This window comes from Hemiscyllium ocellatum, chromosome 31 (genome assembly GCF_020745735.1).
Source record: "Hemiscyllium ocellatum isolate sHemOce1 chromosome 31, sHemOce1.pat.X.cur, whole genome shotgun sequence".
Taxonomy (NCBI): domain Eukaryota; kingdom Metazoa; phylum Chordata; class Chondrichthyes; order Orectolobiformes; family Hemiscylliidae; genus Hemiscyllium; species Hemiscyllium ocellatum.
The window spans coordinates 53,652,446-53,678,449 of record NC_083431.1 but is presented as its reverse complement, the minus strand read 5'-3'; the positions used below and the strand labels follow the sequence as shown (position 1 = coordinate 53,678,449).

The 26,004-nt window shown below is 41.7% G+C and overlaps 1 protein-coding gene across 2 annotated transcripts in view; it reads left to right on the top strand.

Annotated features, from left to right (window-relative positions):
- The first annotated feature begins 2,321 nt into the window (after positions 1-2,321).
- The window catches only part of LOC132830572 (protein CASP-like), a 596,312-nt gene continuing 572,629 nt past the window's right edge, over positions 2,322-26,004 (top strand). Inside the window, exon 1 of one of the 2 annotated variants that reach the window (XM_060848389.1) lies at positions 2,322-2,492. In XM_060848389.1, the coding sequence (XP_060704372.1) occupies positions 2,430-2,492 (63 nt within the window). In that variant the 5' untranslated portion in view covers positions 2,322-2,429. The remainder of the gene's footprint in view (positions 2,493-26,004) is intronic. The other variant, XM_060848388.1, reaches the window with a different exon arrangement.

Genomic DNA, 26,004 nt, shown 5'->3' with positions numbered 1-26,004 from the left:
TCATAGCTGATCTTTAAAACCATTTTCCTGCACTTTTCCCATTTCTGTCGTTGGTTTTCAAATTTAGAAATCAATCAATCTCAGTTTTGAACATACTCAATCACTGAATCTCCACAGCTCCCCGAGGAAAGAAAATTCTCCTAATCTCAGTCCCTTGGTTCTAGATCCTGCAACCCCATTCAAGGAGAATGACCTTCTTGCATTTACCCTGCCAAGCCCTATAATAATGTTGTACGTTTGAATCTCTCATTCTTCTATACAGTACAGTCCCAGTCTGTTTTTTTTCCCATAGGACAATCTCCATCCATCCCAGAAATTAGTTGAATGAAACTTCATTGCACTTCTCTCTATGGTGAATATATCTTTCATTGAACCAAAACTGCATACAATAGTCCAGGTGTAGTCGCACCAAGGTTCTTGCGGTAAGAAAAGTTTGACTCCTATACTCAAATTCCCTTGTGATAAAATGCCAGCATGCCTTCTTAATTGCTTGCTGGACCTGCATATTAATTTTCAGTGATAATGAACAAGAACACCCAATTCCCTTGAAGTTCAACACTTTTCAGACTGTAATCATTTAGGAAATACTTTTTTTTTGCTACCAACATAGATAACCGTTCATCTCTCCTCGTATTCCATTAGCCAATTTTTGCCCATTCACAGCCGTTGAAGCATATTTGATTCCTCCTCATAACTCCCAGCCCTACCCACTTTTGTGATCCAGCTGAAAAAGATATGGGGAGAGATTAAATGTGCTTTATCGAAGTAAACAGGATGCTGGAAGGACAGACCAGGTCAGGCAGCATCAGGAGGTGTAGAAGTCAACGTTTCGGGTGTACCTCTTGTTCAGGACTGGATGAAGGTTTACACCGGAAACGTTGATTTCTCCATCTCCTGATGCCGCCTGGCTGCTGTGTTGTTCCAGCCTTCTGCGTGTCTACCTTGCATTCCAGCATCTGCAGTTTTTTTTTGTCTCTTATCAAAATAAAGACATATCTAATAGAATCATGAATCATAGAATATTTAGAGCACAGAGGGAAACCATTCAGCCCTATTTGTCTGTGCCACCTCTCTGCAAATACAACTTAACTAGTCCCATTCCCCTGTGATCTTACATTTTTCCTTTAGATAATTATCATACTCCCTTTGGGGGTAATTATATAGTTAATAACACACCATGAATGCAGCGAACGAAGACTGGAAAAGAGGCGCACCGAAATACGATGAAACAAAGAACTGCGGATGCTGGAGGACTTAAACAAACAAAACCAGAAATAATTGGTGAAACTCAATTTCGTTGAGATATTATAACGAGTTACCAAATAATATTTAAATTCATGGCGAAATATTGCAAGCGTCTGAGATAGGAGAAGGAACAAATAAATGCTCAAAGCTCCCATGCGTCACATGGAGCACCGATGAGTGGAGGGTGAGGAACAGTGATGACAAATTTCCCAAGTCAAAGAATGTGATCCTGAACCACTTTTGGGCATGTCGCCAGATGAGTAGAATTCTACCTTGATAATCACACACTCTGCAAATGAAAGGCTGAAAATAAAGAGAAAAATTTAGGAAAAAATAGTTAGATACTATGTTAAACAGCATTAAGACATTTAAACATGCGTGTTGCGCACTTTAAATTTCGTTGAGATATATTTCGAATGCTTTAAAAAACCCTAAACTCAATGAAAAGTGTGAAAGTTGTTTGCCCTTTGAAAAAGAAGAATTCGGGATCACAGCAGTTCGCTGGTGGCATGGGAGGATTTGGGGATTTGAGGTTAAACTGTGTTCCGAACAGTCAGAACATCTCAAGTGGTTTACAATGTAGCGCTAAGTCTCTTTGATTAAACATTACGAGTTTTTAAAGGATCATCAATCATAGTCTTAACTTAAAAAAACACAAATAACGTCATTATAAACTGACATATTTTGGTGTTCCCTTTCTTTATGGAGTCGAATCCTAAGTCCAGAGAAAAAAAATCGCAATGTTAGAGTACACAAACACAGCAGGATGCAAAATACAAGCTACTTGACAAAATAAACAAAACTGGAAAGAAGAAAAATATTTTAGTTGCATATCCGAGGAGCACTGTGTATCGAGTGGTCGCCTTTTTAAATGTTAAAGAAAACATTGGGGTGAAAATGCTGCGGGTTTAAATGGGATGTATCGCTTGCACGATGCAAGCTCCCTGTTTTATTTGTTGGTGTGCTCAGCCCAGCGGCGATGGGAGCCGGATCCCGGAACTCGGGATCAGGATGCGGGCGGCCGAGTGACGACCGGCCGGTCAGGTTGGTACTGGTGGATCCGGCTCCGCGCTGTGTGAGAGTGTCGTACCGGGTTTTGTGGATGTCCGCCTCCCCCTCCCCCTCCCCCTCCGTGCAGGAACTCCAATCCAGGCTCGCTCTCTATCGCCTCAATATGTCTCAAGATGGCCGCCAATGTGGGATCGATGTTTCAATATTGGAAGAAATTTGATTTACAACTGCTTCAGGTCAGCAGCGGTCGGGGGAGTTCGGGAGGGCGGCACGGCCCACCGGGTAGTCTGGACTTTGGGCCTGGCCGGACAGTGGCGGTATTGGCCGGCTCCGGGCGCCGGGATGCGGGCTTTTTGTGATTGATCAGGAATTGATCCCTCGGCTGCTTTTGTGTTCAATCATCGATCAGCCGCCAGCAGCCAAGATGGCGCCCGCGATCTGATCCGGGCCCTGAGGCCGAGGCCTGGCGGCTGCAGGGGCGCCTTTGCCCCACAGCTTATTGTAACTTTTCCGGCCGGAGGAGGGGGGGGGGGGCGGAGAGGGGGAGTCAGGGTCGGCTGCCCTGAGGAGGAGGGAAAGTTTGAGCTGTAGCCTGCCTCTTCCCTCCTCCCTCAGAGAGCCAGCACCAAGCGGCTTCCATTTGGAAGCGCGCCGACACCGAGAGCCTCACAGTCGGACGGCTGTCCCCATGGGGAGCCGGCCGGCCGGAGGCTGCGATAGGCCGCGGCTTTCGCCGGCCGGGTGAAATGTGGAGCAGCGGCCAGGAGCCTGAAGGAGCGGCAGGGTCGGGGGGGAGGCGGCCCCCCCGGGCTTGAAGTTGCGAACGTGCCCCGGCCGGAGGCTTTCCAAGGCCCTACTCCTCCCTGACCTCCGGAACTCGGGCGGACCGGCAATGGTTGCGGAGAGCGACAGGATCTGCTCCGCTCCAGCACTTTGTGTTCAAGCTCGGGGGTTTATGAAAACTTTTTTTTCTAATCAGGACGTCAGATTAATGAAGAGGGAGTGTTGACGATGAGCCTGAGTGGCTGCCCTCGGCGGCGGCTTGCAGCGTCTCATTGAGGCTCGTCGCAATGACGGACCTCGGCAACAGGGGAAGCTGGGGCAACAATGTGTTCTGGTGGGGTGCGAGATCGGGGATCACTGGATGGAGTTGGGAACAGGATTGGGGGGGAACCTACATTTGTTAAGGTGAAGGTTTAGGGATTTGGGACTGGGATACAGCGCGGCGATAACGATTCTGGGACTGGTATAAGGGGCGAGTGTTGGGGATCCTGGACCTGGACAGGGTGCAGGATTGAAAATCTAGAATTGGAAAGGGTTTGGGATTGGGAATAGATGATTGGGGGTAACTGGAACAGGGTGTGAGATTTAGGATGCAGAGCTAGAATGGTGGGGGATTGGGATCTGAGACTAGAACAGGATGTGTCATTGAGGATCAGTAGATGGTTTGGGGGGGGGGAACTGGATTGAGAAGCTGCAATTGGAAAGGGTGTGAGATTGGGATGCAGGATTGCTGGTGAGAGAAACTGGGACAGAGTATGGCATTTGGGATCTGAAACTGGAACAGTATGAGATTTGGCATGACAGGATAGAGTGGGGTGTGCATTTGGGACTGGGTATGGAGATTGGAAAGGGATGTGGGATGGGGACTTTAGAACTGTAAAGGTATAGGGGATTGAGGATCCAGGCAGGGTGCAAGGATTGGGAATGTGGGAAAAATTGCAGGATTGAGGCTCTGGGACTGCGAAAAGTGCTTGAATGGGATTTAGGATAGGGATTGGAATTGGAGATCTGGGATTGGGGCAGAGTGTGGGATTCTGAATCTGGTATTGCAGTGGGTACAGGTTTGGGGATCCCATAGATGATTGGGTAGGCTGCACTTGGGGCCCGAGGCTGCAGTAAGTATGGGATTGGAAATCTAGTTTTGGAAAGTGGTGCTGGTTCGGTGATCCATGAATGTAATGGGGAGTGGGAATGTCATTAGACTTGTATTGGGGATATGAGGTTGGGGACCTTTGATGGAAAGGTGTGTGGGATTGGCGATTCAGGGAAGGAATGTGTTGCAGGAGTCGGGATTTGAAAATTTAATGGAATGCAGGATTGATTTTCCTTGGCTTTAACAAGCAGAATTGTGGGATTGGTGCTGTACTGGAGGTTGGGCTTTGAAGATCCACAACTATTCACTGGAGAACAAGATTTGATGATCCACTGTTGTAATAGGGAGAGAGAGAAATTTGGAGATTTCTGGCTGTAGTGGATTTGGGAATGACATTGCTGTAATGGGTGTGAGATTTGGATATCTTGTGGGATGGGTCACAATTTGGGAATCTGGTTGCTGTGATGGTGAGTACATTTGGATCCTGTGCTCTAATGGGAGCAGGGTTTGGACATCTCATGGTGTAATGGAGAATTAAAGTTTGGGAATATGTGCTGTTATGGGGAATGGGATTTGTGGAGCTGGTGCTGCAGCCGTTGTTTGCACGTTTGGAATGCTAGTGCTGCAGTTGGATTTGGGAGATGATGCAGCAGTAGGGTGCTGGATTTTGGAAATGCTACTGTCGTGGGATTGGAGAGTTGAAACTGCATTTGGATGCAGTGATGGGGATCTGAACAAGTAACGATGTCCGGTATCTTAATTGTGTGCAGCATGGGCACTTAGTTGCTTGAATATGATGCAGTGTTTGACATCTAGTTCAGTAATGGATTGCAGTATTTGGGCACAGTAACAGCAACAATTTATTAGGAGCCTTTAAGGACTTCATATGTGCATCATAAACCAAAATGTGACATTGAGCCCTACTGAGATATTAAGTGAGATGACCAAGAGCAAACTCAAAGAAATACATTTTCAGAAGTGCCTTAAAGAAAGATAGCAAAGTAGAAAAGTTTATGGAAAGTATTCCATAGCTTCAAGCCTAGATACAGGAATTGAACGCTACTATACCGTCGATGATATATTTTAAATTTGGGATATTCAAGGTATCAACATTAGAAGTATGTGAGCTGGACAATACTCTGGTTTCTCTTCAGATCGTATAAATCTTTCACCTTTTACTAACGATTACAGAAGTAAACAGGGCAAGGCCTTAGGAGAAAGTGAGGATTGCAGATGCTGGAGATCATAGAGTGATTTGAAACCAAGAGAGAATTTTAAAATCAAGATGTTCCTTAACTGAGTGTGTTAGTTATCAAGAACAACAATAGTTGGGAATTGGAATTTGTGTGAGTTAGGAACAGAGTTTTGGATGACCTCAAGTTTTTGGAGGGCAAAATGTGGGAGACTGGTCAGAAGTGTATTGGAATAGTTATATGCAGTAATGGATGCAGTAATGGAGTGAGATACAGGCAATCTCTGTTATTACAAAATGATGATGCCTGGACATCTCATATACCAATGGGATGCTGTAATGAGTAACGATGATGAAATGTACAAAAGGCGGCGATGTGCCATAATGCAATAGAGTAATCAAAATTTAAAGTCATAATGACATAAAAAAAGGGGATTCTCCTGTGGTAATGACAGTCAGTAGTATAGTTTGTTTTGAATGGCACTCGTAAATGAATGCAATGCTGGAGAGCATCTTTTGCACAGTGACAGTTCTTTGATAAATGGATACGGTGATAGATCTTAGATATAGTAATGGTTAAGCAACTCAGATCAAGTTGTTGGATTAATTGGTACAATAACAAAGCTTTACCAAATGTGTTTATAATGTGGTGTTGCTGCACATTATAGGATCTGGCAAATGAGTACATTAGGTGCAGCTTGGTTAAAGAAACGAGGTTGGGTCAGTTGGTACTGTGTAGTAATCATGCTGTGATAAGTGCATCCAACATTCAGGTTTTGGCATTGAACACAAGATGAGTGTTTTTGGATATGAAACTTTGAAGTCCTTCTGGTTGACATGGTTCTGAGGTTTTGATTTTTTTTGGAGATAGGCTGAAATGACTTTTTTTGTTGTCTGAGAAGAACAATTCACTTGTGCTTGAAAACATAGTTTGCATAGTATGTGAACAGTTTTGAGACACAGCAAAGCTCTTTTTGTAACTAACCAATAATGTGGGTCTAAGACATCTTTTAATTGTCCTTGTCCAGGTTATTTCAAATATCTTAAGTGAACCAGGCAATTGCAATTGCAAAATAGTTTAACCATGTGTATTTTTGGGCTATTGGTGTTTTCAGTATATGTAATTATTTCAAATTTTTATAGTGCTTAGGCGGCAGGCTGAATCACTTTTTCATTAATCCTCCTCTGTTTGTTTACTGAAGCATACTTTGAAGATGAATTCTGACTAAGCGTGTCTGGTATGATAATCACAGTGCGTGTCTATGTATTGTTCCATACATTTTTACAGCTTTAGTGGGGGTTGGTGTTGTAACCCTTTCACCCTCTGATTTGTTCCCTGTTGCAGAAGCATACAATCATAGTTAAATATATATGCTAACATTTTGAATATAACTCTTTGGATTTTGAAGATAAATTAACAAAATAAAAAGTGATGAAGCATCAACATTTATGAATTTACTTGCATAAACTAGATTAGTTTGGCTACTGCAACTCTGCAGCTTGTGTTATTTTAAAATGTTCTTTAAAATCTTGGTATATACTCTTTAATTATAGAATAATTATGGAGATAACTTAAAAGTAATGTTCCTGTTAAAAATAATTTGAATTTGTATTTGGTCATTATGGGGTAATTTCCCCCAGCTGCTCAAGAGTAAAAATACTGATAGCGAAGAATGATTAGACCTGAGCTTCGTTAAACTAGTGTTTTTTTTTATATATAAAATTACTGCAAGTCTATTAGATACTCATACAAGCCTGAAATTTCAAAGCTAGCTTTGGCCATCTGCCAAATGATAATTGCTGAGGTATGGGATGTGAAAGGGGTTTACGCTTGATGAAATAGTTTTAAAAAATTGGGCATGTTAGTTTGATTATTTTCCAAGGCTAATTTTATATCTATTACAGTTAAAAGAAAATGACCATTCTCACTCTAATTCTCTAGTGCAGTTTGATTTATGCAAACAAACTGTAGTCTTAGCTGAGCGAGTGAGAGAATGAATCTTTCAGTATTATATTGAAAAGTATTGTCATGGTGCAGTGTGGTAAAATTCTATTTCCGTACTATAATTACAATATTGTACATAAAACATACATTTTAATAAATATTTTTGCCTGACAATTTATTGGAGTTGAGTATAGACTGATTACAGGGACAATTCAGAAGCTTTACACATTTTAGCTTCTGGCTTCAAGGTAGGGTAGTACTTGTTTTATAGATGCTATGTTTCGAAATAATATTTATGCCAGTTACTTTGTGAGGTGCAGTATTTTTACGGTGAAGAGACTGGAGTTGGCTTCTCATTAATTTCACATGTGAAGTTTCTGTTGAAGCAGCTTTGAATTCTAAATGTGCATAAACCCTTCCTTGACAAGGCAGAATAGCTGTCTTTGTGTTGAACATTCTTGAGATGGTGAGGCCCCTTGGGCTGTACTTGACACCTAGATGATTGTGAAGTGCTTGGTTGAGGACTATGGCCATCTTTCTTTCCTTTTGCATTGCATAAAACGAATGAAGAATTTTCGGTTTTGAACTAACGTAATGTTTGGATAGATTTTCTGTTGGTCAATGGTTATTTTTAAGAATAGTGAAAATAGTTCAGTAAACTTTCACTTGAGAGTGAGAAATTTGGATTTATTTGTGATTTGAATGCACTAAAGGCTGCTCTTGCTCACACAGTGTTTAAGTTTGACCTGCAACTTGGAAAGATAACAGTTTAAATTAAAAATACTATTAATAAGGAGTTCCTTTATTTATGTAGATTTACATTACTTCAAGTTCAAATCAAATTCAATTCTGTCAGAACTGTTACAGTTTAGAGGAGGTACCATTAGTAATCTGTTGAAATATTAGCAATTAACTAATTACAATTTAAATATGAGATTTGTTTTTACAGTTGACTGTTAGGAAGCTGGAGAATCTCTGCTGAAGAGTTGTTGTCAGTGATCTATGGGTACAGAAACATAATGCACATTTTGTTTGTGTTTTCTCCCAGTTGCAATCTGGGTTGAAAGATCTTTGTTCTTTGAACAAACATCTACTCTAGGAAATGGGACCTTTGCGGTTTGCAGAACTGTCAGCAGACAATGAAATTGTTAAAGTGAATGAATTTAGTGTTGTATTAAACATGATTTTCTACTGTTTTTATTTGATACTATATCTTTCATTGCATTCTGTGTATAAATTTGGAAGCTTTGTCACACTGTGACTAATTGAATGATTTAGATGAGTACAGAGGAACCTTGATTGTTCGAATACCAATTATCTGAATGTTGGATTATCCGAAGGAGATCTTGTGGTCGCGATAGAAACATTACATCAATGACATGTTTCCAGCACTGATCATGTCTTTTGTTTACAGTGATTAAACAGGCACCATCCCCAAATGACTTAGCTCCTGCCCTCTCTCTCTCCCCCTATACTTTCCCTGGAGTTCTACAGAGGGGTGTACCCTAAACCCCCCTTCCCCAGATAATCTCTCCAACTTTGTCCTGTACAGAGTAAAGGTGGAAACTGTCAAAACGTTGCAGTAAAAAGTTGTGTGTGTGGCTGTGCCTGTGTATGTATGCACTATTTGGAGACTTACCCACAAAGGCAGTAGTCTTGTTGGTGTCCAGTCTGGCTGCCCCGGAGAGGGGCAGGGAGTATCGAAAAGGGGTGGGGTGGGGGCTCACACGAGGTGTGCTACTGCCTCGTCTCCCGAATGGGGAGTGGACTTAACAAAACTCTGAGCCCCAGAGGAAAGGCATTTAATTGATTTAACTGAATAATCAATTATCCGAACGAAATAGTGCCCACCCATCTCGTTCGGATAATCGAGATTCCTCTGTACTTGTATTTTCTTCCTCTGTCTCCGCTTTGTCTAAGTAGTGATTTATGTTGAGCTTAATTCACATAGCTATCTGCTATCACATGTATTTCATGCACAAACAATAATTTATATTTAAGTAGTATCTCTAGCTAGTGGAGTTAATTAGCTCAGTTAGCTGGACAGCTGGTATGCAAGCAGAATTATGCTAATATGTGGATTCAGTTCCTGCAGTGGCTGAGGTCACCATGAATGTGGTGTCCTTCTCACACTGTCCCCTTGCCTGAGGCATGGTGGCCCTCCAGTTAAACTACCACCCGTCATTTCCTTTCAATGAGAGAGCAGCCCTGTGGTCCTCTGGATTATGTCCCCTTGACTTCTACTTTACCTTAATGTAATGAGATGCCCAAGGTGTTTTCTAGAAGCTACATGAAGCAAAATATGAGACCAAGCCCAACTATGTGATGACCAAAGGTTTGGGTAATATTAGGTTTAGAGAAGAGTGAGGTAGAGAGAGAGAGAAGTTTGAGGGAATTCCAGAACCTGGGGCCCAGATAGTTAAGGCATGACCATCCAGTAATGGAACAATTACAATTAGGAATGCACAGGAGGCTGGAACTAAACAAGTACCGATATCATGGAGAGGTAAAAGTAACATTTTCTCTAACGTGTGCAACCGCTGTGGAGTTCTGTGCATGTGATGACACTTTAGTTACTAATTTTGAAAGTTGATGCAGGGGGTCTACACTAACATAAAAAACAATTTGAAGGAATTAAAGTGCCAGTGGAGATGAGGTAGGGAGAGTGTAGACCAGGAAAAAGTAGTTTCCACATGCTTCAGTTTGTATGCAGTGTGGAAGGCCAGTTGGAGTATATTAGAATAATTATGCTTGATAGGAACAAGACCATAATTGATGATTTTGGTAGCAGAAGAGTTGCAGTGGTGCAGAAACAGACAATGCTACAGAGGTGGGAATAGATGTATTGGTCCAGATTGGTTATTAAATGCTACCGTGCCATTGTTTTCCTAATTATTTGCAGTACCTGCATGCAAGCTTTCATGTTGGTGAGTTTTGAGAAGATTTGTAGCTCAGGTTGAGATTCTGGATGTAAGTTTGTTTGCTGAACTGGAAGGTTCATTTTGAGACATTTCGTTGAACAAACACATGGATGTGGACCCCATTTACCACCTAAGAAAAAAACAGGAACTGACATCACCAACCCAAGGAAACCTAAATACATAAATAAAAAGCCGGTCACTAACAGCAGTGCTTCACCGGAGGTTCACTGATGCTACCTGATATGGTGACAAAACCTCTGAAAATGAACTTTCCAGCAAGCAAACTTACATCTAAACTTTAATGTTCCTTGTATGAGCACGTCCAAGGCTCCCTATGCTCCAACATATACAGTTTTCGAGCCTTGTTTTAAAAAAACACAGCTTTCCTATTCTTGCACCAAAGTGAACAATTTCTTATGTTATGCTTTTTTCCACTCCGTGAACTTATTTACACCCTTTTGTCTTCCCCACAGCTTGGACACCCTGTTAGCTCTCTGTCATTAGCAGACTTTGATACATGATTCTCTTTCTATTGATGTTTAAGTTATTATTGTAGATTGAAAATAGCTAAACGTTTACTGGACAGCAGGGATCTCTGCTCCTATCTGCTTTGGAAGATCTGTGGCAGGTTTGTCAAAGCATTGCAGAAGTGTTATGTCACTAGCTATAACATGGTGGCAAGAAAGATGGTATAACTGCAGCATCCTCTTTCACACCAATATGCCCAGCATCAAGGTGGCTTCACTGAGCAGAATATGTCTTTCGTATACCTGACGCCAGATGCCTGAAGCAATTTCTGTACTTGGAACTAGGTCACATCAGGAGAGCAGTGGAAGTGCTTTTAGGGATGTCCTCAAAGCTAACCTGAGCTGGTAAAACTAAAAGGAGACCCGGGATTGTGACTGACCAAAATGGAGAAAGCTCATTCGGGAAGTCATCAAACAGTTTGAGAAACTTTGGTAGTACATAAAGGAAAAATTGAGGGATTTGAAGAAATTGCAAAAAAGCTCCAAACATAATCTGCCATCCAGGTAGCCGAGTCTGCAGGTCATGCGGTGGACACATCAGTCATCTCTGAATTCATGGAACCAGTGTGGAAGCAAGTCATCCTCCACCTCAGGGAATGCCTAAGAAGAGATCCACTTCAGACATCGGTTCCAAATCCATGAGTCCATACCTTATGTATTAGTTTTTTGTGCAGCACCTAATCAAATAACTTTTGGAAATCTAAGTATACTACACCATATACCCTAGTAGTTATAACCTCAAATGCCTTAAGTTTGTAAAGCATAGCATACATCTTGTAAAACCTCTTATTAAAGCTAAGTCTTGTTCTAAAATATACAGTGCTTTCCTAACTGTATTGTTAGACTCCGGTCTGTTCATAGTTTTTTAATTGGGTTTTTTGTGCCCTTGGATCCCTTTACGATTGACACAAGGTCTTGCATATATACATTTTAAAGGAAATATTATTTGTACACATTCTGTATGTTGCTGTGTGGCATGTTCCCAGTTGTTGCGCAGCTGTGTGATTTAAAGGGAGCATTGTGTCAAGTAAGTTGTTCTCTTTGGGACCAGATAGGGCACTAAAGTGTCAATCAGTGATCCTTGCTCCTTTCCAGAAATGAAACTCACTTTGCACTCAAGGGTAAAACTGCTATCTATAATTATCTATAATATTTTGACCGTTCAGCTCCTTGCTGTAATGTAGGACGGCTGTGCCTTTTTGGTGTAGATAGAGAGGTAAAACAATGACTGCAGATGCTGGAAACCAGAGTCTAGATTAGAGTGGTGCTGGAAAAGCACAGCAGTTCAGGCAGCATCCGAGGAGCAGTAAAATCGATGTTTCGGGCAGAAGCAGTATTCCAGGTGTAGATAGAGAGCTGAACCGGTTTGACCTGTTTGCTTTTACAAACAAATAAGCAAGAAAAGACCAGCAGGCCCAATGCGCATTTTCTTGGCATAATAACCTCCATGCTATCTCGATCATTTCTCACAGTCGTACATTCTTCTGGAAGAGAGAAGAAGCATACGAAGATCTTGAATCTATTTTAAGGAAAAAAAAAGTGATTTTTTTTTTATCCCCGGAATTGAGGTCCTGATAATGGGTGATGATTGCTCTATTGACACATTGAACACTGAAATGCCACACACGATAACATTTATTTAAGATTGATAACTTTGTGCAAGCAAGTAACTTCGAACAGCTTGTTCTACTATGTTTTCTTCACTGGAGAGGGGGAATGTGTGTTTTATCTTTTTCTGACTGCAGTTAGTCAGCACATTGTGTATGTTTCTGTTATCCCTGTTTTGATATGATTTTTAGCTGAGAGAGTTTATGCTTTAGTGAATAGCACTGTGTTAAGATTCAAAATTTTCAAGCTTCCCAGCTGGTTTGTCTTTATCTCTGGATCATCTGAGGAAATGAGACGTTGATGTTTTAATTCTCTTTTTGCTACTCCTTCACCCATTTAGAAAAATCTGAGCAATGGTGTGAATTCCATTTTCTATCTACAAAAAATCGAGCACAAAATCTAGGTTAATACTCCTGTGCAGTACTGAGGAGATATTGTGCTGCACTGCTGCTATATTTTGGATGAGACATTAGCTGAGGGGGCAGACAAGGGCTCAGTTTAATGCAAAAGACCTTGTGGCACTGTTTGGAGAAGAGTCTTAGATTTCCTAGCTATTATTTATTTCTTGATTTGCATGGCTGAAGCATATTATCTTGTTATTATCTAATTGTACTTTGTGGACCATTAGTGGTACCATGCTTTGCTGGTTTTCTGTATTACACCAGTGATGTAGAATTGGACTGTACTTTAATAAGTACTTTATTGGTTTTGAATGCTTTGGGAAGTTTTGAAGTTGTAACATGGATTGCGTGAATGTATTCTTTGTGTGACTTGCAAGATTAAGAGCTGATAGAGGAATCAAATATGCTTCAGCGCCTCTGTTAATTGGTCACTGAATTTTGTTGAGATAGTATACTAGCTCCTTCTACTGTCTGCTTCTGATATTTCACTTGTTTCGTGACAGTAAAATACTTCAAACTATCCACTGCTTAAACATCCATATGTTTTAAGGAAGGCCTCCCTGGTTTGATAACATCTGTATTGCTTTGCTTTAGAGGTAAATATTCAGTGCTGGGGTATGGCTGGAAAAGTTTAAAGCTAAAAGCAAATTTTAGGATGACATATGCTTAACAAAATGCTGTGTATGAGCAAAACCCTGTGCATTGTTGTTTTTTTCTCTATTGCCCAACAAGTATTCTCAGGGCCTTCGAATTTTTCCACATGTAGCCTTCCTTCTGTGCCCCTTAAAGTGAAATTCTTAATTTTTTATTCTGCTTCTCTAGTCCACTAAATGCTTCCGTTTAACCACTGTCAGCTTCCGTCATACAGAATGGAAATAGACCCTTTGATCCAACCAGTTCTTACTGAACATATCCCAAACTAAATTAGACCCACCTACTTCTCATATCCCTCCAAACCTTTCTTATTCATGTACTTATCCAAGTGTCTTTCAAACGTTGCAGTTGTGCCCACTTTGACTTTCCTAGCTAACAAGGGTCTCCACACTGTTCTTTCACCAGTTGTCCTAGCCCATTACTCTGAAGTTCATTGTAACTTCTCCTTTCAGTGCTCCTAAGTTCAGTAAGTTCCTTCTCAGTCAGCTAATGAGCTATTCCCTGCCTGAGTGACCTAGAAAATAGGAGCAGGAGTAGGTCATTTGGTCCTTTGAGTCTGCCATGCATCATAATCATGCTTGATCATCTAACTCCGCATCCTGTTCTGCTTTCTCCCCAAATCCTTGTTGCCCTAACAACTACTTCAAATTCCTGAAACATAGAATGTTTGGGTCTCAACTACTTTCTGTGGTAGAGATTTCCTTAGGCTAACCATGCTTTACTGAAGAATTTCTCCTAATCTCAGTCCTAAATAAGCCACCTGTATAAGTATGTAAGTTTTCTCACTGAGCTTGAAGGTTTGTTTTCGGAAGTTTTGTCACCGTACTAGGTAACAACATCAGTGAGAGTCTCTAGTGAAGCGCTAGTGGTATGTCTCGCCTCTCTATTTATAGGTCTTGGTTTCTTAAGGTGGGTGATGTCATTTCCGATTCTTTTTTCTTTGCAAGGGAAGGCAGATAGGATCTAAATTGATTGTTTATTGAAGGAGTTCTGGTTAGAATTCCATGCCTTTAAGGATTCTTGTGCATATCTTTGTTCCTTGGGGAAAAAAGAACCTGAAATTACATCACCCACCTTAAGAAACCAAGACTTACAAATTGAGAGGCGGGGCATACCGCCAGCGCTACACCAGAGACTCACTGATATTACCTAGCATGGTGACAAAACATCTGAAAACAAACCTTCAAGCAAGATAACTTAGGTAATTATCATCAACCTAAGCTGCAAATCTTTTCAAAAAAGGACTATCTGTATCCTTAGATTATGATCCTTGGCCTTGGACTCCCTGGTCATCAGAAACTTTCTTTGTGTGTTTACCCTGTTCTAGTCCTGTTGAAGTCCTCTAAGTTTTTCGGAAATTCCACCCCCCCCACCCCCCACTCCAATCAAGTTCTTTGAAACACTGATGGATACAGTCCAAACCAGTCCTATTTCCCTATCTATGTTAATTTTGCTATCCCAGAAATTGGTCTGGTAAAGCTTCATTGCACTCCTTCTGTTGTCAGAATATCCTTCCTTTACATACGGAGACTAAATTTGCTCACAGTACTTGAGGTGTGGGCTCACCAAGGCCCTGTACAATTGCAGCACAACATCCCTGCTTCTGTACTCAACCTGTCATTGTGAAGGCCAACAAGGGATTTGCCTTCGTCACCTGATGCACCTGTCTACTTGCGACAATGTACAGGAACACTCAGGTTTCATTGCACTTCCCCCTTGCCTAATCTGTCGCCATTCAGATTATAATCTGCCACCTTGTTTTTGCTATTCCAACATCTATCACAGCTCCTAAGCAATTTTGCGTTGAAAGCAAAACAATTGTGGGAAATACAATACGAAAGACCATAAGAAATAGGAGCAGGTGTAGGCTATTGGGCCTCTCAAGTCTGCTCCACCAATTAGTAGGATCATGTCTGACCTGACATACCTTGCCCACTTTCCTGCAATTCCCAATCAGCTTTAATTTTCCTACAGTGAAGAATTTATCTATCTCAACCCTAAATGTACATAAGCACTCTGTCCCACAACTCTCTGTGGCAAGGAGTTACAAAGACCCTCAGTCCTCTGAGAGAAGAAATTCCTACTCATCTCAGTTTTAAATTGGCATCTGTTTATTCAAAGGCTATGCCCTCTGGCTGCAGACTCTCCCATGAGGGAAACAATTTCTCATAATTTCCTTGTCAAGCTCCTTAAAAGTTCTATTTGTTTTAATGAGATTCTTTTGTTCTTCTGTACTCCAGTGGTAAACCTGTTTAGCCTTTGCTCATAAGACAATCCCTTCGTACCAATGATCATCATCATAAATCTTCTCTGAACTGCCTCCAATGAAATTAGGTATTTCCCCCTTAAATAAAACAAAAACTGCTCTCAGTTCTCTAGATGTGGTCTCATCAGCATCTTGTTCAGTTGCTGTAAGACATCTTTACTCTTAAACTCCAAACCCCCTGAAATAAGGGCCAAAATTCCATTAGCCTATCTAATCACCTGCTGCATCTGTGTGTTAGCTTTGTGTTTCATGCACAAGTGCCCCAAGTCTCTGTGGATTACGTCTTTTTGCAATTTTTCTCCATTTAAATAATGTGATCTTTGATCTTCCTTCCAAAATGAACAACTTCACATCTTCCCACACTATACTGCCAACTTTTTGTCCATTTACTTACCATTATCTCAGCTGCATGTATGTCTATCAAAACTTGTCTTTCTACCTATTTTTGTGTTGTCTGCAAATTTGGCTATTGTACATTCGCTTTCTTTCTCCAAGTCATTCATGTATAATGTCAACAGTTCTGGTCCCTGCACAGATGCTTATGGAACTCCACTTGTTACGGGTTGCCAACTGAAAAAGAACTCCATATTGCCACTTGCTGTTTCATGCCCATTAGCCAGGCAGTCAAAATAGCAAAGAGGATAAATGTGAATTCCTTGCTTCTCTTAAAAATTCTAACCACCAATAAACTAGCAGAAGCATTCTGGGTGGTTAAGTCAGCATCTCATATTTCTGGTGAGGATGACACGGACTGAGAATGGAGCTACAAGGTGGCGGGACTTGTTAATGATGCCATTCGTTGCTACTGGGAGATGTAGAGAGATTTAAAAAGTCAGCAGCTCAAGTAAAGCTGGATGATATTTTGATATTTCTAAGGAACTTCAGTGCTCCTCGCCTCTAAGGTAGCAGGATGGTAGTCTAATAATCCACAGCTTCCAATTTCCAGAGCTGCTATCGGTTTAAGATCTATGGTGCTCTGCCTCCAGATAAGCAATCTTGTAAGTGAGGCAAGAAATGAAAAAAGGTGTTCTTTTTGGATGTTTTTGTGACTATTTGGTGTTTTATATTAACTTTGTGCTTGTATTCAGTATTTGATTGACATTCCTGGAATATAACCTGAGTATGTACATCAGTTTCTTTGGAGTATTGCAGTTTTGCTTAATGTAGTAAATTTCATGAATAGAACTACATTATTAATTTCGGATCACCCTATATGTGGTACATGAGTAACTAAATTACCTTGAACAAGATTGAATGTAGCTGCGGTGGTTCCTCTAATCTGTTTGGATACAGATAGGGTTAATGGTAGGTGTCTTTTCCCTAGGATGAGGGATTTCAAGACTAGATGAGAGGAGAGAGATTTTAAAGACAAGAGGGACAAATGTTTTACACAGAGGGTGGTTTGTGTGTGGAATGAACTGCCTGAGAAAGTGGTGGTGTCATCCCATTTTCCCCCTCAGTTGAAGCAAAATGCTCGGTATAGTTTTATCTCCTTCATCTTTACTCTGGGCCCTGGAGGGAGAGAGAACGATTGCCCATGTGCACAGAGACATGAGTTCTCAGTCTTCTCTGGAAGAGCAGTTTCTTAATGAACTATTTTACGTGGAGGAGCATCCAGATAAGGCAAGATACATATTAATTGGGTGACCGTTACAATCAGCGAGCATCAACAGTAAAGATTAAGCCATTTGCTGTTACACAATGAATGTTCTTAACCTTGTTAACTGGCTCTACTTTTCACCTTGTTAACTGACATTACATACTGAATGCTGTCTCATCATGTTAAATGGATCTACATAATGAATGCTTTTCCACCTTGTTAATCCATTACCCTTGCCTCTAGCACCCCATTGTTAACTGTAAGTTCTTATCTGAGTCATGCTCAGCTGAACTTCTTGTTTCACAAAACGCAGAACTTAACTCTTTCCTTGCCTACTTATACACATTCTTATTCTCTCCTTTTATCATTTCTTGATAACCAATGGCACTACCAACTTTCATCAGACTCTGACAGCCAGTATTTAAGCAAGTTATTGACACGCAGCATACAATGATTGTAACAACAAAAAGAACGAATCCGTTACAGTAATTAGAGTGTGACGAATCCTCCCATGTGGAAAAAAGATTCACCAGTAAAGTTCTTAAATCCACAGTCCTTTGTGACTACTCCATCCCTTTCAAGTTGAGTGGAAATGAGCCAGTTCTCCGAAAATCCCTTTAATAAAATCCAACCTGAAAAGAAAATTCAGTGTGTTCTTGCATCACTCTTCGGAGAACTTTGATTTTTTGGATAGGTACAGTTAAATGCATCGCAAAACTGAGACTTTAATCCTTGCAGAGATGCTTCACTTGAAGGATACCAGCACAGCTGCATTTGCGATTGCAGTTGCAACTGCAGCAGCAGCAGGCTAGGTGAATGCAGCATTCTTTGCTGCTTCTGCTCTCGCTGTGCTGTTTAAATGTAACAAAGCCAACTGGCTGTTGTGATGTTAGCTTGATCAGTGAACCGTCATATCCCTTCAATGATTGAAAGAGAAGGTAAAGCTCACATGGTTTAATGTCCATAGGAAGGCCACTGACACAATGTGTACCGATCTGCTCTTCACTGTTGCTAGCTTCTTCAATTTTCATGCTCATGACTGGGGAGCTGATTGAATTTGTTGGATCAGCTTGTGGAGGGGTGGGCAGTGGTCCGAAGGCATGCTTTACCTGTGAATGGAGAAACTCTAGAGATGATGTTGCCTGCTGAAATGTCTTTGCACTTCTTCTCTCGTTCCTTCCTTGCCAAGGTGGTTATGAGTTTGAAGAAAGTCACACATTTAATTACACTAAATTGTGTCTGCCAATTTCAACCTTCTCAGTCGTCTTGAAGTCTGTTAATTTGTTCACTATTTATGACCGTATCAAGCTTTATACAATCCATAAACTTCTAAATTGTACTGCCTAAACAATTCAGCCAATTGTAAACAACAATCAATGGTCCTAAAATCAAACCCTTGGGGGACTCCATTCAGGTTATTCAAGACTAATTTTCCTTTAACAAATTGATACTTGGCTAATGTGAACGCTGTCAGGATAAGTATTTCAAAAGTCAGGAACAGCAAGAAAACAACAAAATGTTTCCTGTGTTTTAGAAATTGGAACAGGCAGTTTCAGTTCAGATTTAAATTTCAAATATTGGGAATCAAATGCAGAATATTTTAAAATATTTTCTCCAAATGAAACCTCCCAAATAAAACAGTTGGATTTACAGTGGCAACTTTGGTAGAAATCAACATTCCTTGAATTTGCAATATGAAGGGAGCCAATGAAGTCTTAACAGAAGTTAAGTAGCTCAGCCTCAAGTTCTGATATTCTCTAGAAATTCTTAACAAAACATTAAAAATGCATTATTCTTTTTGTAAATACTCTGCATAGCTCAGCAAAGATATTTTAATACAACAATCTGATCTGACTAAAGTATGACCACTGACCCAATTGTTCCTTTTTAAACAGGCATTGTAGAATTTTGATTGTTTTAAGGTTACAAGTTTGATAATTTTAAGGACATAATGTTGCACAATTTCAATGTAAAAACAAAATCTGCCCCACAACACAGCCCACAAAACATATTGAATTGAGATTGTGATTCAGACAAGGCAAAACACTTACTTAAAAGGATTTTCTAAACCAGTATTTTAGCAAACCAAAGTTTTTAAACATTAACCACTCTGAGCATGGCACAATCTACATTCTTTTTTCAACCCAAGTATTAGTGCAACCTTAATTTCAGCATTTCTCGTTTCTTTATGCATCCTCTGACTGAAATTACACTTCTAAAAAGAGAAAGCTCTCACAGCGGACCACATCATGCTGCAATCCAAGCCACACTCTTCACCCAGATCAAAGACTCACAGAGCCTCAGGTTTTGCCACTGGGTGATTTTCTCACTCTACTCCTCAAGGGGGGCTTGAACCTCGCTGAAATGCAGAGGACTCGAACCTCAGTTACCTTCCTTCCCACCCCAGAGGATTGGAACCTCAGTACCGCACAGAGGACTCGAACCACAATTACCCACTCGGGGAACTCAAACCCCAGTGTGGATAAAATGCTCAGAGACACTGTACAGAAGAATCTCGATTATTCAAATGGGATGGGTGGGCACTATTTCGTTTGGATGATTGATTATTTGGTTAATTGATTCAGTGCCTCTCCTCTGGGGCTCGGAGTTTTCTGAAGTTTCCTTTCTCTTCGCTCCGCCTGCCTTGCTCCCCCTCTCTGGGTCAGATTTTCTGAGCAAACACACACCTGTGTGTAAGGCACCTGTCCTGCCACAATCCACCATCAGTTCAATGGAGTTGATACAGCAAGCACTTGCTAAGTTGCTTCCCGTTCTAGAGACTAGGCAGCAGTACACCACGTGCGTGAGGCCCTCTTCCCCCCCCCCCCCCCACCGGTCTGTCCTCTCCCAATCCCCTCCAACCCTGCTCTCTGTCCAACCCATGCATCCCAACTCCTGTCAGCCCCCTTGTCAGGGTTTGGGGTACTACCCTGTGTAGAACCCAGGGAAAGTATGGGGAGAGGATGAGTGGTCAGTCATTTGTAGAAGGTGCCTGGGCTCCCATCAATTTCCAAGACTGTTCTCAGCAGCATTTCAGAAAGCAGAGTTCATTTTTAATCATTGTAAACAAAAGATGCAATCAATGTTGAAACACCTCTTTGATGTAATGTTTCTATCCGGACCTTGGTATCTTCTTCGTATAATCCAAAATTTGGATAGTTGATATTTGGATAATCAAGGGTCCCCTGTTTAGCTTAACTCCTCCATCTTTATTCTGGGCCCTGGAGGGAGAGAGAACAATTGCCCATGTGCACAGAGACATGAGTTCTCTGTCTTCTCTGGAAGAGCAGTTTCTCAATTAAGTATATAGTCATTTTAAAGGGACGAGCATCCAGATCAGGCAGTATACATATTTATTGGGTGACCATACAGCAGAGTGGGGTAAGGGGGTGGTGGGGGTGGAGGTGGCTCACGTAGGAGGGGAACAACGATCGGCAAGCATCAACAGTAAAGATTAAGCCATCTGCTCTTACACAATGAATGTTCTTAACCTTGTTAACTGGCTTCACGTAATGAATACTTTTCACCTTGTTAACTGACTTTACATACTGAATGCTATATTGTTGTGTAAAATGGCTCTACGTAATGAATACTTTCCTACCTTGTTAACCTATCATCCTCGTTTCCAGAACCCCATTGTTAACTGTAAGCTCTTATCTGATCTGAGTCATGTTCAGCTGAACCTCTTGTTTCACAAAACTCTGAACTTAACTCTTGCCCTGCCTGCTTATACACAGTACAAATTCTCTGGATGTGAGCACAACATACAAGCGCAAAGACAAACCCTTATGGTCAACCAGTCCATGCCAAACATAATCCCAACCTAAACTTGTCTCGCTTGCCTGCTCCTGGCCCACATCCCACCAAATCTTGAAAAGATATTTGTATAGATTCATGAATAGGAAAGATTTGGTGGGATGTGGGCCAGGAGCAGGCAAGCGAGACAAGTTTAGGTTGGGATTATGTTTGGCATGGACTGGTTGACCATAAGGGTTTGTCTTTGCGCTTGTATGACTCTGACGTGCACAGTCAGGGCAGTAAAGTAGGCTGCGTGATCTGCTGGGCATTCTAACGTTGTAGGAATCTGTGGGGTCCATCTATCATGTTGCTCTTATTTATGGTTGTCCTGTCTTACGTGAGCCGCCACGTCCACGCTATTGCATGTGGCATCTGTGCTCTGCTCTTGCTGAGTGCCAAGTCCTGCCTCCTACTGCTGCTTCACTTTGTCTTCACCATGGTATCCCCAGCATAATTCTGTTATGGTCTATATTGTTTACAAACTAAGTGTGTTACTGGTCTCAATTATATCAAGTGAATGATCTTGCACTGCTGCAGGAGACTCCAAGGGAGAGAGCTGATTGATGAATAGTAGGTAAGGCAGCTAAGTCCTTCCAACCTCTATTGCTTATAGTACCTTTTTTGGCTTCAAATCTGTAAGGGTAGTCCATGGACTAGGAAAGAAGGGCCACAGATAACTGGTTTAATCTAATATAAAGTATTCTCCAAGGTTTAATTTACAGAGGTAAACCATGGCAGGAGAGCCTATAGTTCGGTTTGCTCCATGTGGCAGGCTGGGAACAGTTCCAACATGCAGAAAGTATCTCCAGCTGTGCAGCTCCTAGAGTGGATGGGAACACTGTGGAGCATCCGCGAGGCAGAGAGTATCGTGGATAGCATGTACAGAGAGGTGGTCACACCATAAATCAGACTTTGCAGGCAGGAAGGGAATAGGTGACCACCAGGCAGAGCAAGATAGATAGGCACGTAGTTCAAAAATGTCCTGTGGCCATCTCCCTGCAAACAGATATACTGTTTTGGATTTTGTTGATGGGAATGACGTATTAGGGGAAAGCAACAGCAACTAGGCTCGTTGCACAACGGTTGGCTCTGCTGCAGAGGGAAGGGATTAAAAAGTGTGCCAGCGCAATAGTTGTAGGAAACACTATTGTAAGGGGAATAGACCGGTGTTTCTGTAGCTGCAATGAGACTCCAGGATGGGATGTTGCCTCCCTGCTGCTAGGGTCAAGGATATCTCAGAGTGGGTACAGGACGTTCTGAAGGGGGGAGGGTCTACAGCCAGTATTTGTGGTACACGTTGTTACAAAGGACATGGGTAATAGGGATGAGGTCTTAAAAGCAGAATTGAAGGAGCCAGGAAGAAAGTTAAGAAATCGGACCTCAGAGCCACGTGCTTGGAAATAACAGGATATACTGGATGAATGTGTGGCTGAAAAGATGGTGTCGGGGGAAGGTTTCAGATTCCTGGGGCATTGGCACGGTTCTGGTAGAGGTGGGACCTATACAAATTGGACGGGTTCCACCTGGGCAGGACTGGGATCGATGTCCTGGGGGAGTGTTTGTTAGAATGGTTAGGGAGACTTTTTAATTAATATGCCAGAGGGTTGAGAACCTAGGTAAAGAGACATTAGAAGATAGGAGAAAGGACAAAAACAAAAGGTAGAATAGGGAATAAGAAAAGTGCAAGTCAGAGTAACCAAGTATATAATTCAAACAGGGTTATTGAGAAAAATAGTAAAAAGACCAGCTTAAAGGCAGTGTGTCTTTAATGTATTGAGCATTTGCAGTTAAGTAGGTGAACCAATCGTGCAGATGGATGGAAACGGGAATGATATAATAATTGAGATTATGGAGACATGTCTGCAGGGTGACCAGGGATGGAAACTAAATTTCCCAGAGTATTCAGTATTTAGGAAACATAGGCAAAAAGAAAAATGTAGTGGAGTAGTATTGCTGGTTAAAGAGGAAGTTAACACAGTTGTCATAGAGTCATAGAGATGTACAGCATGGAAACAGACCCTTTGGTCCAACCCGTCCATGCTGACCAGATATCCCATCCCAATCTAGTCCCACCTGCCAGCACCCGGTCCATATCCCTCCAAACCCTTCCTATTCATATACCCATCCAAATTCTGCTTAAATGTTACAATTGTACCAGCCTTCACCACATTCTCTGGCAGCTCATTCCACAAATGTACTACCCTCTGTGTGAAAAAGTTGCCCCGTTGGTCTCTTTTATATCTTTCACCTCTCACTCTAAACCTATGCTTTCTAGTTCTGGACTCCCCGACCCCAGGGAAAAGACTTTGTTTATTTATCCTATCTATGCCCCTCATAATTTTGTAAACCTCTATAAGGTCACCCCTCAGCCTCCGACGCTCCAGGGAAAACAGCCCCAGCCTGTTCAGCCTCTCCCTGTAGCTCAGATCCTCCAACCCTGGCAACATCCTTGTCTTTCTTTTCTGAACCCTTTCAAGTTTCACAACATCTCTCCGATAGGAAGGAGACCAGAATTGCATGCAATATTCCAACAGTGGCCCAACCAATGTCCTGTACAGCCGCAACATGACCTCCCAACTCCTGTACTCAATACTCTGACCAATAAAGGGAAACATACCAAACGCCTTCTTCACTATCCTATCTGCCTGCGACTCCACTTTCAAGGAGCTATGAACCTGCACTCCAAGGTCTCTTTGTTCAGCAATACTCCCTAGGGCCTTACCATTAAGTATATAAGTCCTGCTAAGATTTCCTTTCCCAAAATGCAGCACGTCGCATTTATCTGAATTAAACTCCATCTGCCACTTTTCAGTCCATTGGTCCATCTGGTCCAGATCCTTTTGTAATCGGAGGTAACCCTCTTCTCTGTCCACTACACCTCCAATTTTGGTGTCATCTGCAAACTTACTAACTGTACCTCTTATGCTCACATCCAAATCATTTATGTAAATGACAAAAAGTAGAGGACCCAGCATTGATCCTTGTGCCACTCCACTGGTCACAAGTCTCCAGTCTGAAAAACAACCCTCTGTCTTCTACTTTTGATCCAGTTCTGTATCCAAATGGCTAGTTCTCCCTGTATTCCATGAGATCTAAACTTGCTAATCAGTCTCCCATGGGGAACCTTGTTGAATGCCTTACTGAAGTCCATCTAGATCACATCTACTGCTCTGCCCTCATCAATCTTCTTTGTTACTTCTTCAAAAAAATCAATCAAGTTTGTGAGACATGATTTCCCACGCACAAAGCCATGTTGACTGTCCCGAATCAGTCCTTGACTTTCCAAATACATGTACATCCTGTCCCTCAGGATTCTCTCCAACAACTTGCCTATCACCGAGGTCTGTAGTTCCCTGGCTTGTCTTTACTGCCCTTCTTAAATAGTGGCATCACGTTAGCCAACCTCCAGCCTTCCGGCACCTCACCTGTGACTATCGATGATACAAATATCTCAGCAAGAGACCCAGCAATCACTTCTCTAGCTTCCCACAGAGTTCTCGGGTACACCTGATCAGGCCCTGGGGATTTATTCACCTTTAAACATTTCAAGGCATCCAGCACTTCCTCCTCAGTAATCTGGACATTTTGCAAGATGTCACCATCTATTTCCCTACAGTCTATATCTTCAATATCCTTTTCCACAGTAAATGCTGATGCAAAATATTCATTTAATATCTCCCCCATTTTCTGTGGCTCCACACAAATGGTGATCTTTGAGGGGCCCTATTCTCTCCCTAGTTACCCTTTTGCGCTTAATATATTTGTAAAAACCCTTTGGATTCTCCTTAATTCTATTTGCCAAAGCTATCTCATGTCCCTGTTTTGCCCTCCTGATTTCCCTCTTAAGTATACTCCTACTGCTTTTATAGTTTTCTAAGGATTCACTCGATCTATCCTGTCTATACCTGACATATGCTTCCTTCTTTTTCTTAACCAAACCCTCAATTTCTTTCGTCATCCAGCATTCCCTATACCTACTGGCGTTCCCTTTCACCTTGACAGGAATATACTTTCTCTGAATTCTTGTTATCTCATTCCTGAAGGCTTCCCATTTTCCAGCCGTCCCTTGACCTGTGAACATTTGCCTCCAATCAGCTTTCAAAAGTTCTTGCCTAATATCATCAAAATTGGCCTTTCCCCAGTTTAGACCTTCAACTTTTAGATCTGGTCTATCCTTTTCCATCACTATTTTAAAACGATTAGAATTATGGTCGCTGGCCCCAAAGTGCTCCCCCACTGTCACTGAGCAATATGTAGAGGAACCAACTAGACAGCACGCCATCTTAAATGGAGTACTATATAATGAGAAGGGAATTATTGACAATCTGTTAAGTTGTTTTACTCCTGAGGTTCTTACACACTTGATGCAACTCCCACACCTGTGAACAAGCAACTAAATTTATTCAGCACAATATAGTACAGTACAATTAAAGCTAGGTGACCCCCCTTTGACCCTCTTCACAGGAATGCGAAGTCTGATCTAAGCGAGGCTCTGAATAAAGAAAGCGCATCCTCTTTATACAGGTCAATGGAAATGCTTACAGGTAATCTGGCTGCTCCCCCACAATCACACGCCACTCAAGACACCCCCCCCAATCCCAGTTACTAACAGTCACATATGACCCCAGGTACAATGGCAGGATGAGATCATCCTCAGTGATAATGCAAATGCTAATGTCCTAATCCTGGGGAATCGTGATGCAGACGATTTCCTGAGTCTGTGCTTTCCCAAGACGATACAGGTGCGACATATCTCTGGCCAGAAAGCATTTTTGAATGGAAGAGATTGAATTGATAGTTTAACTTGACAGTAGCAGGGGAGTAATGTCTAAATGAAGTTCAAATTACAATGGATAGTCATCCACACTCTTTCATGGCTTTTGTCCCTACCCAAAGACAGTGCAGTTTAACCCTTTAACATTACATTACTGTCCAGAGAGATAGTCCCACTTAATCTTTT